The sequence below is a fragment of the Leuciscus leuciscus genome (genome assembly GCF_965113295.1).
Source record: "Leuciscus leuciscus genome assembly, chromosome: 15".
Taxonomy (NCBI): domain Eukaryota; kingdom Metazoa; phylum Chordata; class Actinopteri; order Cypriniformes; family Leuciscidae; genus Leuciscus; species Leuciscus leuciscus.
Genome location: NC_138739.1, coordinates 28,161,336 through 28,176,584, shown reverse-complemented (window position 1 = coordinate 28,176,584; position 15,249 = coordinate 28,161,336). Strand labels below are relative to the sequence as shown.

The window sequence follows — 15,249 nt, the reverse complement described above, 5'->3', positions numbered from 1 at the left end:
TTAATGCTTCTTTACGTATTTTTATGGATAGGTTTGTGAAAATAGTTGACAAACATGCACCAATTAGAAAAAAGGTCGATAAAAGGCAATAATGCTCCTTGGTTAGATGCCGAGCTGAAATCTATAATGAGGGAAAGGGACAATGCCAAAGCTGAAACTCTAAAATCTAAAAGTGATATAGATGAAAGGTATTATTGTAAGTTGAGAAATAAAGTGACAAAGCTAAATAGATTAAAAAAGAAAATATATTTTAGCCAAAAGATTAGTAATTCATCAAATAACAGCAAGCAATTGTGGAAAGTTATAAATGAAATAATGTGTAAAAAACCAAAGTGTTCTAATATGTATTTGGAAACAGCAGCAGAAATAATTACTAAACCTTTGGATATAGCAAATCATTTGAATGACTTTTTTATAAAGAAAACAGCAAATTTAAGATCTAGTATGTTATCATACCCTAAGGATTCACCTTGTAGTAATGTGAAGAACATTATGAGGAATAAATCTTGTTCATTGACATTTGGTACAGTTAGAGAAGAAGTTGTTGAAAAGATGTTGCTCTCTCTCCCGGAGGAAAAAACTGCAGGTATAGATCACTTGGATGGCAAAATTTTTAAAACTGTCGCTAATATCTTATGCAAGCCTATCAGTCACATTTTTAATAGATCTGTGATAAGTGGGGTGTTTCCGGAAATTTGGAAGCAGTCTAAAATTATACCTTTAGTGAAAGATGATAGATTAGGTCTCACTGAATCAAATTGTAGACCAATTAACATTCTACCTATATTGAGCAAAATATTTGAAAAGTTACTTTTTAATCAAATGATGCAGTACTTTGTATCGAATAATTTGCTCTCCAATTCACAGCATGCTTATAAGCCAGGACACTCCACTAATACTGCATTGGTACAAATGGTAGACCAGTGGTTAACTTTTATGGATGATAAAAAGCTTGTGGGTGCTGTGCTGCTGGATTTCACAGCAGCTTTTGATGTTATTGACCATGACATTTTACTGTCTAAGCTTAAGTGCTATGGGTTTTCACATCAGTCTGTGTCCTTGATATGCAGTTATCTCTCTGGTAGAAGTCAGCGGGTATTTTTCAATGGGAGCTTTTCTGATTGTAAACAGTTGTCATGCGGTATTCCCCAGGGCAGCTGTTTGGGTCCATTGTTGTTTTCTGTGTTTGTTAATGATCTGTCACATGCTGTTTCAAGAGCAGATGTTGTACTTTATGCAGATGATGCTACAATGTTTTATGCATCACCTACAATAACTGACATAAGTTGCACCTTGCAGAATGAACTTAATGCCATTACAAATTGGGTGAAACTTAATAAATTAGCCTTCAATATATCTAAAACTAAATGTATAGTCTTTGGTACTAAACGTATGCTTGGCAATCCTTGCAACTTAAATCTAATTATTGATACATCTGTGGTAGAGCAGGTGAGTCAGACTAAACTCTTGGGTGTGAAGCTGGATAGTCAGCTCTCTTGGGCTGATCAGATTGATTATATTGTGTCTAAAATGGCTAAAGGCATTGCTTTTTCCCGGAGATGTTCAGTATATTGTCCACCATTAGTTATGAAAACAGTTGTCCAGTCTTTAGTTCTGTCACATCTGGGGTACTGTCCAGTAATTTGGTCCAGTGCTACACAGGGACATCTGAAAAAATTACAAATCGTTCAGAACAGAGCTGCAAGAGTAGCCCTAGGTTGCTCTTTTCGCTCTAGTGTGGATAAAATGCATACCTGTTTGGGCTGGATAAAGGTGGAGGACAAACTCAATATAAGTCTTCTCTGTTATATGCACAATGCTCTATTTAAAAACAATCCAAAATCTTTTGTAGATAAATTGGTTTTTAGTGGGTATTGTCACGGACATGTTACGCGTCAGGTGAGCTCAGGTGTGTTAGTGGTTCCATCGGCAAGGTCCAATTGTATGACAAGAACAGTATTAGTTAGATCATCATCTGCTTGGAATAAATTGGACTTAAGAACAAGGCAAATATCCAACATATGTAATTTTAAGAAGACTCTAAAACAGATTACAATTAATAGTATTACATCAGTTAATTTGTGACTGTTATAGGTACTGACTTTTTCAAATGCTGTAGGTACTGACTTTTTCAAATGCTGTATGTGTGTGAATGTGTATATGTGTATAAATGTATACATGTGGTTATGTTATGTTATATTTATGTATGTTATATTTGTGTATTTTAATTGTACATACGTTTCAGCACTTTTATGGGCCCCAGGAAGACTAGCAACCACATTGTGGAAGCTAATGGGGATCCAAATAAATAAACAAATAAACAAATGGGGCAAAAACAGCCACGAACAGTAAATGAGGGAGAAAAAGTAAAAATCTGATGCTGCACAAAAACTAACAATGCATCAAAACCAATGTTGTTTCTAATCTTTGACATGTCCAAGACACTGATAAAAGGTTTAAAAAAATCCAGTCCACATTCACATTTTATATTGAAAATTAGTAATTTTGTGGGGTTTTTTTCCCAAATCAGTGACATCATTTACGAATTTGGCAATTAAAGAGTTAAAATCCTGAATTTTTTTTAAACATTTAGTATTTTTGAGCAGGACTGAGGTTGATTAATAGATTTATGCAAAAAAATGTGAAAAAAATATTTATCTGATACATTTTTACAGCAGTTTAAAGTAGTGGCTGTTTTCAGCCACAAACATAACGAAAGGGTAGTAAATTGAAACAATGCACAAGGGTTAAACAGTGTCTTTAAACAGACTCGTACTGACTCTTATTTTGCCTGACAGAAAGAAAATCTTGTAGCCAACTGAAGGCGGAGCGTTTTGACCAATCAGATGAAAGGGGCGTTTCAGCAAATTAAATATCAAACCTATAAACCGATTTGTAAACCACAAACGAAAAATGAAAAAAAATAGAGCCAGAAGAAGCCTTTTTGGTTCGACAGCTCCCTTTTCTAACAGTTTCGACACTTTGGTGCGAAGAACGTGGGCAACATCCCTTCTCACTGTCGTTTCGACCACGGCTGAAAAGCGCGGGGGACTGCGAGCAAACTGTAGCGAGTAGCCTCATTTTATTATATTCAACACCCACTCTGACATACCGGGGATGGCCTCCCAGGCCTTGGCCCGCATAGCTAGGGGTTAAATGAAGACTGGAGACGTGCTTTTAATGTTGTGTGAACAGCGCTCATGTGCAGGGACTCGCGCTTCACAGCGGGCGCATCCTTTATCACATCTCCAGTGCAAGCCGGGGGTGAGAACTGATATGGAAACAGTTTGCATGTGTAGGGGTGCGTACTTTACAGTGGGCACACAATCTACATTTATTATCTCTCCCGCACTGGCTGGGGGGAGAACTGATACTGTGGTGACAGTGCTTATGTGTAGGGGTGCGTACTTCATAGTGGGCACACGAACTACATATATTACACTTCCGGGAAATGATAGTACACGCCTGCGCACATATATTCAAAAGCGCATACCTATAGACTGAACTCGTAATACGCATGTGCACGCCATCAGCGTTCTCACGGGTTCGCGTTTTTGAAGTTTGCGAAGAAAGAACTTGAGTTTTCTGTTAAAACGGTATCGTGTTAGCGGCCCCTAAGTTAATAACTAATGATCGTTGCGACGTAAGTGAATCAATCAAAACTAACTTTAGCTGCACAACAACTATATTCTAGAGCTGCTATAAAGCCAAAACAATCTCTGTTACTTTAATTTCCTATTATCAATGTAAAGCCGCTTTGGAACAATCTACATTGTTAAAAGCGTTATATAAATGAAGATGACTTGACTTGACTTAAACACCAGACCAGGGGCCAGTTGCATAAACATAGCCATTATGTTAAGACTGTGTCTTAATAACTAGTATGATCAACTAGAAGTTAGTTAGGGGTAATCAGTCTTACTGTTCGGTGTCAAATTAGACCAATCTACGTTTTTATGTTACTGACTTTAAAAAGTTATTAACAGTTTTAAAGAATAAAATTGGATGACTAACTTTTAAGACTAGTCTTAACAGTTTATGCAACTGGCCACAGGACAAACTATCTGAGATGGCAGATTACTTCGAAGAGAGGTTTGGAATTCCACAGTGCGTGGGTGCTATCGATGGTTCTCACATCCCTATATTAAATACCAATCAGATTTCCACGACAGAAACAGATGCTGTACACTGCACAACTTGTGTGAATTGGACATGGACAGATTTGTGCCAGAGTGGTGTGGTGATCGTGATAAAGATGCTCAGATGCTAGAAGTGCTCTGCAACAGTTGTTCATGCAGCAGCAATCATTTTAAGTGGTTGTTATATTGTGTTTGTTACAAATAAAATATTTGAAATGAAGATTTGGCGTAACCCTTGTTTGTGACTTGAATACAATTATTTATCCTAAATGGTACATGGTTACATCAGACAATATCAGATCAATAATTAATAGGCCATTTAAGCATACAGATAGAATACCTCAATATTTTTTTTTTAAATAACATACAATTAAACAATCTTCTCACTATTAAATTAAATAAATACTCGGCTCTATTGGTATGTCTTTTTTTAATTGCAGTTGTAAGTATATGTCTGTTAATGTTTTTAGATATGGTCACTTCTGTTAATGGTACTTTTAAATGTGAAACCGCTTATACATAAGATATTTTTGATATTTGAATAGGACCTTATTTGCATCTCACCAACTTCTAATAGGTGGATATTACAGAATACAAAAGGTGCCCATCAGACAGCCGTTTAAATAATGTGCCCACCAATAAGCAAATTACAGAAAAACAGCCACTGTGTATTTCGATAAGAGTATCATAATCTCTGAATTTTATGGACATCAATCATGACTGAGAAAAATGATCAGTTTTATTGTTTTGGGAGAACAGTCTGAGGCTGAATATCCTCAAACAATGGAGAAACTCGTAAATTGCTCTAATAAGAATGGTTAGGAAAGGTAAGTGGGTGACCAAAGTGTGTCTTTTAATGGCCCATGAAGATGGTGATATCTAGAGAGCAAGGTGGCCAAATGACAATATAATAAAATTTAATGATCACAATTGACATTACTCAAAATTGCTGAAACTTATTTTACACTATTTATTCATACATGCAATTTTATTGCATTTAATTGTATATATACACAATTACATTCATACAACAATTGAAATGCTAAAAAAAAATTATCAATTGGTCGCTATGATTTTGTATGGTTAGAGCTATTCAAATTTATAAAAAAAAAAATCTACTTTTCCATTCTACTTGAACATAACAGCAATCAGTTTGGCAATTTTTATTTTATTCCTTTGAAACTTACATCTTTATCCCTCATAGCCCTTTCATTCATATCAAATTACCTTCACTGACTAAAAGCTTTCACATTGCCCCTCAAACACCATCAATTAATTCAAATTAGATTCTATTTTGGAAAAAAAAAATACACCCACACAGCAGATGAAACTGGTTAAAATTAGTTTTTATTATAATTATTAGCTGACAGAGCAGAAACAGATGAAAAAAAAATATTTTTTTTTTTTAAACAATTCATAAAAGAGATGCTACACAATGGCAGCATCCCGGGGGAAATGGAATGGTGTTAGTTGTCAGCAGTAGTCAGAACAACAGTCAGCTTTTGTGTCCGAAACACTACACAGGCATTCGAGATCACGGAACGGATCATTCCGAGAAAAGAAAAAGATGAATCGACTGAAGCAGACCTTACTAGATGTGTTTGTTGTACTGCGATGACTAAGGACCCGAGCTGTGGTATATAATATAACTGCTAAAATACAGAGCGTACTGCTAGCAAACCAAATCGGATGAAAGGAAAATAAGAGATGGTAAAAACAACATGACCACCACCTGACAGGTAGGACTCAGTTTCATTTAGCTAAGATTGTGTGCTACATTCAATAAGCAGAAATGCTTTCAACCCAAACATTTCCTTTAAGGAAAGATAAAGCCGTGACTTAAGCGGTACGACTTCCAACAGGATCTAAAATGGTATAGACGGGACACAAATGAATTGTGCTTTAGACAAAAATAATAATTAAAAATTGCATTTATACACCCTAAATACAGTCCAATCTTAAATTCACAACCCTTTGAAGCTATTTGGGAAGGAGCTAACAAGATTTCCTTCATCTAAAGTGACATTTATAAATAACACAACATCCAAATATTACCTAGATGCCGTTATAAGAAAGCCTAAGGGGGAGCACATCACAACGGTAACAAAGTGTAACGTAATATATCAATTGTTCCTGTAAGAAAAATAAAAATGAGCTACCGTCAGACTCATCTGATTAACAAATCGCACAAACATGAAGGTCTAGTAGTAGTAGTCCTGTTGTGGCTGCTGCTTTTTGTTAGTTACGTCCATCTCTGTAACCATCCCTGATGCACAACTCTTGGTTAAATGTCTTTTAGAAGCTTACGAAGAAAAAAAGAAACAACCCAAAGTATTTAAAAACACACACACACACACTACACCAGCAGATGTATAACCACCTCAACAGTATAACAATTCCTTAAACTTGTAGCCTTTAAAAAAAGGCCATTTTGAAAAGGGTGGAATGAGTCCACAGTGAAGCTAAAAACAAAACAAAACAAAAAAGCAATGTATTGACATCAAATACACAAACATACACTTTCATATCTGTTCATGAGACGCTGTGGGGCAGAAATCGGGAGCTGAAGTGATTGGATAGCATGGTCCACAAAAAGGTCAATCCGTGGCGTCACGCGGGATCCCTCCGGTCCTGTGTCCTCCACTTCCTGTGGGTAAGTATGTCCATGAGTCTCGGAAAATGCTGAACGGAGGCTTTAGTTTCACATAATGGAGGAATTTCTCCACCTGGAGGGCCGTAAATTGAGAGTTGTGGGTGATATCACCACCATGGATGTGTATTAGATCACTAAAGCCCATTGGGTAATGGTGAAATTCAGTAGATGGATACAAAGGCCTGTAGAAAAGGTCCTTGTGTCTCCTTGATCTCTGATCCCGGTACAGTTCTTCTCTAGGACACTTGGCCTATTGGGTCTTACCTTAGACTGTACAACTAAGGGTCTCGCAGGAGAAATAGAGAGAAAATATAATTTTTTTTTTATTTTATTATTGCTTATGGGCTGGTTGTCTGATACTGATAACCGACCAGATGTCCAACAAGACAGGACTATAATTGTGTGAAAATGTAGGGAGATTTGATCAGGGCACTACTTCCATGTGTTTGCCGTTTGGGAAATGGAGCGGGAAGGGATCATGTCCAAGAGGTACTCTCGCTGGCGGTCCACCGGAGACGTCGTCCTGTGCACGGACAGACTGGGGTTGACATAAGCCATGGTGACACCTGTCGGGGGGAGAATGTGAAGTGGTTAATGATTATTAATTTCGAAAGGTTGACCAAATACATATCTACAAGATTTTTTTGAACAAAGACCGTTTGAAGACTGTTAATGACTGCACTGCGAGCTAGCTTTGCCTTTCAAAACAGGGTTGTGAGGTAACACCTAGCAATTACTAGCCCTATGCTAAAGGTCATGACACTACATGTTGTTTATTAGAAAAACAACAGCTGATATTTGTTAACCAATACCCATTTTTCCCAATAATCAATTGTTTACTATGCAAAATTCATGATAACAGGGTTGAGGAATTTAAGATTTTCAGTTCGATTTTTACATACCTAATAACGCAAGAAAAGGTACAGAAAGGAAAAATGTACGCATCCATAAAGAGTGGAAAGGATGATGCCATTTGAGTTTAATGAATTGAATAATACAGAATTTTAATAAATTGACAGTTGTGATGGGAACAGGGTTGACATTTTAAGATCGTCCACTTCTTACACATTTAATAATGTAAGATAAAGTAGTTAAAAAAAAGAGAAGAGACGTTTACTTGTCCATAGTATAAAAAAAAGATGACAAACAGTTTTTTAATAATCAAAAAGTACCAAATGAAAGGATGATGTTATATGATGGTTTTTGATTAATTGAAAAAGCAAAGATTTTAAAGAACTGATAGTTAAGATGGTAACAGGGTTGCAGTTAGTGATAAAAAGACGTTTACTTGTCCATGCAGAGTTGAAAGGATGTCATGACATGATTGTTTTTGAATAATCAAATAATACAGAACTGTAATAATCAATAGTTATGATGGTAACATACCAAATTTTTTTTTTTTAAATAAAAAAAAAGAGGACATTTACTTATTAAAAGTATGATCATTGTTAAAATTCTGTACTATTCCGTTCATCAAAATACCAAAAAAAAAAATTGATGAAAGGTTTTGATCCACTTTAAATGTTGACTACTGTATATATCAAATAAAATATACTGGATTTTTGTGTTAAGAAAAATGTGTCACATGTATGTTGACGAGCACTTTTAGCCCATTTTTGTATGTTTGCCCTTTGCAGTATCAATCAGCTACTGTACACCAAAAAAGGTGCGCAGATACAGGAAAAGGATACAGGAAAAGAGGAGACAGGAAGGGGCAGACACTTTTTTAAGTAGGCATCATCTACCTGTGGTGCCGCTGTTCTGTTTCCTCCAGGTATTGGTGTTGGGGTTGCTGCTGCTGGAGCCCTTTTCCCCCGCCCTCACGGCATGCTTACCTGGCCTGCTGACCAGCGCTGCGGCCGTGACGGCGTTCTGGAGCTGAGAGGACGTGGAGAAGCTGTGGCTCACCCCGCGTGCGCCCGCGCTCACCGCCTGCTGTATGCTGCGGGACAGCTGGGCTGGAGTCTGAGGGGGGGGGGAACATGTTCAAAATCAGAAAAAAGCTATGTTATGGACACATAACAGCCAAACTAGGAGTATCCATTACCTGCTTAGTGGTGATGGTGTGGTAGCGACCGACCGTCGTCCCTCTGTTGGTCTGCTGGGCCAGCGACGTGCGCACCTGCTTGTACTGCGGAGACACCAGCACGTGTTCGGATTTAATCACCGGCGAGGATGAGGAGGACGAAGATGAGGTGGTGGTGGTCTTGGAGACGGGCGAGGAGGAGGCCTGCTGCAGGATGCGCTGCTCGATCTCCTGCTCCTGCTGAAGGGCTTTGACGAATGCGGCCTTCAGGCGGCTGGTGTGCTCGGCCTTCAGCACCTTCTTCTGGTTGGAGCTCATGCAATGCTCACACAGGATGGAGCCGTTGCTTTTCTCCTGCCTCCAGCGAGAGGTGAAGTCTGTCTGGCACTGCGAACACTTAAAAGGCTCCTTGAGTGCCGGGGTTGATGCAGATTCAGTCTGCGGCTGCTTACCTGGAAAGAAAACAAGTGATATTAGCATGGTATAGTTTCACAGCTCATGCCATGTGCTTTTCTAGGCTGTACCCACTTTTAGCCAGCGTGTCTAGCAGGTTCTGCACCACCATCTCCAGCCCCACCAGGTAGATGAACTCATTATTGGCCGCCGAGGGCAGGAAATTGAGCTCTGGTGCTGGAGGTTTAGGTGGTGGGATCTCAAGGAGGGTTTTCTCCAACTGTTTCCGTAACGCAAGTTTGGCGGCAGCCTGCCGGCTGGCGGGAGAGTCGTTGGAGTTGACAGTTGAGGTGCTGCTGCCCAGACCAGACTGAGAGGTCTTCAAACCGGTTGAAGAGGCCTGGACATGGGAAAACATGACGGTGAGATGATTTCTAGAATATCAGTTCATCAAGACAAAACACTTTATTTGAACAAACTACTGATCTGTAAAACACAATCAGAAAGAGCTATACTTTAAGTACACATATTCAAGGAATTTTTCCATCAGTGACAAATCTTTCACTGTTTTATTTGACTGTTAAAATTGTTTATCTGCCAAGTTTAACAGCTCTAATCAAGTGATGTTCAAAAACTGTCAAACCATGTGCGTAATGTTGTGTAAATGAAAACTTTATTTGGCTTTTTGTGTACAACTTTGGAGAATTCCAAAAGATCCTGTCAGGAGGAGAGAATGGGTTATAAAGCTCAGGAAGCAAAACTTCAAGGTATATGATAACCTTGGGGTCCTGTGGCATTATTGTAGATCCCTGTGGAAAGAGCATAAAATGGTAATACATCAAGTCTTTACACAGACTGCAAAAGGACGAAGGGCTACATCTAGGCAACAAACTGAGATCAGCTCATATAGATTGGCAAAGTCAAAAAATGAAGGTAAACTTTGCTGCACAGACCCTAAAGCGCCAGTGTGGTTCCCAGCTCCCCCAGTTTGCTGGCTGTGAGCCAACATGTAAATTCCTGGAGACATTCGACAGCCTTTTTGATCTGATGAATTTCTGATGAATTCCAGAAATCCCATCGCCAGGGGATTTAAAAGTCCCCTGAGGCCCGTTAATGAAAACACCAACATGGCCTTCTTAATGGAAGCTTACGATTACATTAGTGGATTGAAAGAGCCAGGCATTAACGGACGACCCCTTGTTGAAACAGGCAAGAAAACTGCCTTCCTTGGCTTCCTGGTGGAAATAAAAAGTTTTAAACAATTATATGTGAGACCACCGACATCGCAGTAACAATATCTGCTGACCTACAAATTTAGCCAGGACCACGTTGAGCTGTTTTTTGCTGCCATTCGCTCAGCTAATGGATGTAACAACAATCCCACAGCGAGGCAGTTCAAGTCAGCATTCAAAAGAATGGTAGTGAGACATGCCATCAAAGCCAGTGGCAACTGCTCTCCACTGGACAGCACAGGAGGCACTCGAGGCAACACCTTCTGATATGTTGTCATTTCGGCGACGCGACACACAACCTGAAGCAGAAGAGAACACGGAAACAAATATCACCGCAAGCCTTCCCAGTCTGTCCATGTTTAAAGAGGCTGTGGTCGGATACATAGTCAGAACAGCTATGAAGAAGATTCACTGCCCTACCTGTTTATCAGGACTCAGTGTAGAGAGCTCTTTCCAAGATGAGTTTGGGACACACCCTCATCAACACGAAGTCCGGAGGTGGACTTAACAGACCATCAGACAGTGTCCTAAAATTCTGCAAAACAGCTGAGAGGTGTATTCAACAGCACTTACTCACAAGGCACATCTCAGAATTGGACAGCGATATTAAAACCAGGCTAGGTTCTGGAACTCCATGGTGGCTCTGCACTTAAGGAACTTGAAGCACACGTTCAACCTAGAACAATCATATTTTCCTTCTCATTAAGTACATTGCAGACAGCTACACCAACATCAGGCTCCCACTTCCTCGCAAAGGAAACATCACACTGCAAACGGCTGCGCAAAACTCCGGGTAAGCTTGTTCTGCACAAAAATCAATAAGATAAAGAACAGTTTCAATTTCCAGAAATCCTTGCCAGCATGAATTCACTGAAAATTAAAAAAAATGAAACCTCTCATTTTAAACCTTGACCATGTCTGTCTCTTTATCTCTCAAAAACAAACAAGTCTAAGTAAATTTTTGCATCAAATGTCAGTTTTACAACCAGTCTACTGTAATGTTAGGAAAAGTATCTGCATTGTTTTTCCTGACAGAGCTGGTGCCATGCCATCCTGATCATGAGCACACATTGTACCATCCCTTCAACTGACTGAGGCAAAAACTTTACAAGCAACGTAATTCAGGTATTCTAATGATCACATTTTTTTATTACGAGATATATAATTCGTTGTTACAACGACTTATTTGTTCCCTTGTTTTAATACATAGTGGACACGTTGAACTAATTCAATCCATTATTTTGATTTAACGAATTACAACGTGGCCACAATATAGTAAAACGAGGGAACAAATTATTATTATTAAGAGGTAATTAATAAGAGGTATTATTAATTCGTGGCCACGAAACAATATTCACCAATTCACAAAAATATAGGTCTTTAGCATTCACTATTTAAGTAATAGTATCATCATCTTTATGCACCAACTGTTATCAGCTGTTTTTCTTACCTGTGAAGATAGCTCTTCAGTGAACGCCGACAGATTTGTTTTCCTTTTGCAAAGAAATTGCCGTTTTAGTTAACGTTTTGGAGTTTTAACTAGCTACACTGCTCTTAAGCTACACGGAAGTCCCATAAGTGAATAGAGACTGGACACTTAAAAATGTAATATTATATTTTAAACGTATATTTTAACGAGGAGGTTAGCTTCTTCATTCATTCATTCATTCATTCATTCAAGGCCAGGGCAAATCATAAAATAAATCACTTCATCATTACTGCCACCTGCTGTTAGTCTAGAGATAGACACTCTCAAGCTCCTCTCCCCAGTATAAATTTTTTTTATATATATATATTATAAAAATAAAAATAAATAATAAGAAAAAATTTACGACTTTAAACAATCCATTTAAATGCTTAGGATGTTTGCGTTGTAAGGATGTACAGGGAGATTTTAGATTTAAAGATGGTGTCTCGTTCGGCAGTGTTTTCTCAGTCAAATCATAACATTTCCTACTGATTAAATAGAACGCGCGAGCTCACAAGGGAATTTGGCGGCCTTGTGACGTCATGAGCTATCCAGTCATATGATCAGGGGGTGTTCCATTATGACATCACAAAACAAAACACTGTATGCCAGTGCCTGTTAAAAGAAGTGATCCAAACTCAATTCAAGGTTTCTCAACTCCAGTGAGATATACATCCATATCCATGATGCCTGTTGATCATGTTTTTAAATCCGTTGGCTACAAGTTCATTTCTTTGATTGGTGAAGGCAGTTTTTCCGAAGTCAGACTCTACTCCTCTCGGAAGCACCGCTGTAACGTGGCCATCAAAATCATGGACCGTGAAAAGTTCCCAGCGGATTTCGTCGAAAAGTTTGTGCCAAGGGAATTGTCGATTTTAGGACAAGTGAAGCACGACAACATTATCAAAATGTACGAAATTATCGAGATGCCCGGTAGGCGAGTCGGTATCGTGATGGAAGCTGCTGAAAAAGATCTCTATAAGAAGATAGTTGAAGTGCATCGTATCCCAGAACGCCAAAGCAAAACCATGTTCTCTCAGATGGTCAGTGCTATCAACTACCTCCACCAGGCAGACATCGTCCACCGGGACCTCAAATGCGAAAACGTACTGTTGACAGCCCAAGAACAAATAAAGATTTCAGACTTTGGTTTCGCCCGGAGATGTCACGACCCATCAGAGCTCGTTAACACCTTCTGCGGTACTTTAACCTATTATCCACCGGAAATCATCATGGGAAGGCCGTATGACCCGAAGAAGTATGACATATGGAGCCTCGGGGTGATTCTATTCTGCATGCTGGCTGGACAGGTGCCGTTCAATGCAGCCAGTCAGTGTCGACTTCTCATCCTTCAGCAGAAACCTCTGGTTTATCCGGATAACGTTGTTTTTGGGGAACCATGTCGGGAATTATTCCGTGCTATGCTCCAGTATGATCCTCCCAAACGTGCAACCATTCAAGAGGTGGCAGATCATCCGTGGCTGAAGAACTAGAGCTAATAAAACAATAGCCGCGTTTCCACTGTCGGGTCAGTGCAAGCCAGGGCTAAACAGCGAGCCGGGCCTCAAGCACCGGACGCCTTCCTGGATCAGGCGTCATACAACCCCACCCATTTCAGCGGGAAGAATGAAGTTCATTCGGACAGTAAAGTTTTGGTGTTGCTTGGTGGAAGATGAGGCAGCAAAGCCAACATATTAAGATGGAGATTCAGCAGTGACTACGCCGAAAGCTAATGTTGGCTGCAAGGTCAAAGACAGCGATCCAGAGACGTGCGATTCGGTTACAGCGCCAGCAATGGATGGAAACGGTAAATATTTTTGTTTTAAGTTAAATCGTATCTTGTAGTCTTGTGTAGTGTATCATATAGCACGGAGTTGTTTTTTTATTAGCTTTCATTAACTGTCTTTACTGCTGAAAAACACAAATAGTTTGCTAGCTTATCATATTTTGCTTGCTTGCTACATTAAAATAATTAGGAAGTAACTTAATGTTAGCATTTCGTTCTATTATTCGTCGGATGATTCATCTGTTTATACTCATGTTTATGTATATGTATTTATCTTTCTTATAATTAGGAAAGTAATGTTTACAGTATCACTTTGCAAGAATGTTCATTTGTTAAAATTAATGTATTAACATGAACGAAACATCAGTAATATTTTGTTTCTATATTTGTTCATCTTTGACAGTCTTTAGTCGTCCCCATTCTTGTTCATGATCAGCTGTCCATTTGAACTCGCCTTTATCACGTAACAGTTCTCTCAAATAAACTGTTTTTGAGGACAAGTTTGGTATGACATTTCTGACGAATTTGATCATCCCCCTCACTCTCAATAAAGCCTTTCTGTCTGTGGGTCTGGGCATTTTGAGTATTGCTTGTATTTTACTCTTGTCTGGTTCCACACTGCAAAAAATGCTTTTCTTACTTAGTATTTTTGTCTTGTTTCCAGTCCAAATATCTAAAAATTCTTAAATCAAGTTGTTCTAAATTCAATAAATTCTTAAATCAAGATCTTTTACTAAATAAGTAAAACTAGATAAGATATTATGTCTTGTTTTAAAACAAGATTATTTTTCTTACCCCATGGACAGATAATTTTGCTTGTTTTAAGCAAAAACTCACTTAATTTTCATTTATTTCCCCTGAAAACAAGACATGATATCTTATCTAGTTTTACTTATCTAGTAAAAGATCTTGATTTAAGAATTTATTGAATTTAGAACAACTTGATTTAAGAATTTTTAGATATTTGGACTGGAAACAAGACAAAAATACTAAGTAAGAAAAGCATTTTTTGCAGTGACACCCCCTTCTGACAGCTTATCTCCTAGGAATGTGATTTCCTTTGCTCCAAACTGACATCTTGTCCTTATTCAACTTTAGCCCATACTTCCTTACTCGCTGTAGGACGTCCATGAGCCTCTTGTTGTGCTTTTCTATTGTGGATCGATCCCCACAATACAATGTCATCCACATAAACCTTTTTCATGGCAACGGTGTGTTATCCTTAGCAGCGGTCTGTTATCAAAAAATAACAGACCGCTGCTAAGGATAACACACCGTTGCCATGAAAAACAGCGTTGCTATGGACGCAGGATTCTTACCATAGAGACGGAACGGAATTTTTTTTTAGCGGAAGCAATACAATCGATTTTAAATCAATAAACTCCTTTTTAAATCAATATTTTCGCGTCGGGGTCCTGATCAGCCTGTCGGGGTTGTATTCGCTATAACAACCGCCTCGCTCTACATTATCTCTTACATGTTAACTAATGAAACCTTATTGTGAAGTGTTTCAATGTTTACCTTTCATTATAGTAGCCTAGTCCTCGGAATA

The 15,249-nt window shown here is 38.7% G+C and overlaps 2 protein-coding genes across 8 annotated transcripts in view; one reads left to right on the top strand and one right to left on the bottom strand.

Annotated features, from left to right (window-relative positions):
• Positions 1-5,464: 5,464 nt before the first annotated feature.
• The window catches only part of gatad2ab (GATA zinc finger domain containing 2Ab), a 56,731-nt gene continuing 46,946 nt past the window's right edge, over positions 5,465-15,249 (bottom strand). For 6 of the 7 annotated variants that reach the window (XM_082138830.1, XM_082138827.1, XM_082138832.1 and 3 more), the window contains 4 exons: positions 9,347-9,611; positions 8,840-9,270; positions 8,538-8,757; positions 5,465-7,358 (listed from right to left, as the gene is read on the bottom strand). In XM_082138830.1, the coding sequence (XP_081994956.1) occupies positions 7,225-7,358; positions 8,538-8,757; positions 8,840-9,270; positions 9,347-9,611 (1,050 nt within the window). In that variant the 3' untranslated portion in view covers positions 5,465-7,224. The remainder of the gene's footprint in view (positions 7,359-8,537; positions 8,758-8,839; positions 9,271-9,346; positions 9,612-15,249) is intronic. The other variant, XM_082138829.1, reaches the window with a different exon arrangement.
• tssk6 (testis-specific serine kinase 6) lies at positions 11,287-13,684 on the top strand. Its single transcript, XM_082138888.1, has one exon. The coding sequence runs from the start codon at positions 12,517-12,519 to the stop codon at positions 13,402-13,404; it is 888 nt and encodes a 295-aa protein (XP_081995014.1). The 5' UTR covers positions 11,287-12,516; the 3' UTR covers positions 13,405-13,684.

Bases quoted from the DNA above. Each gene is read 5' to 3' on its own strand.
- tssk6 (XM_082138888.1), top strand. From the start codon at position 12,517: ATGCCAGTGCCTGTTAAAAGAAGTGATCCAAACTCAATTCAAGGTTTC.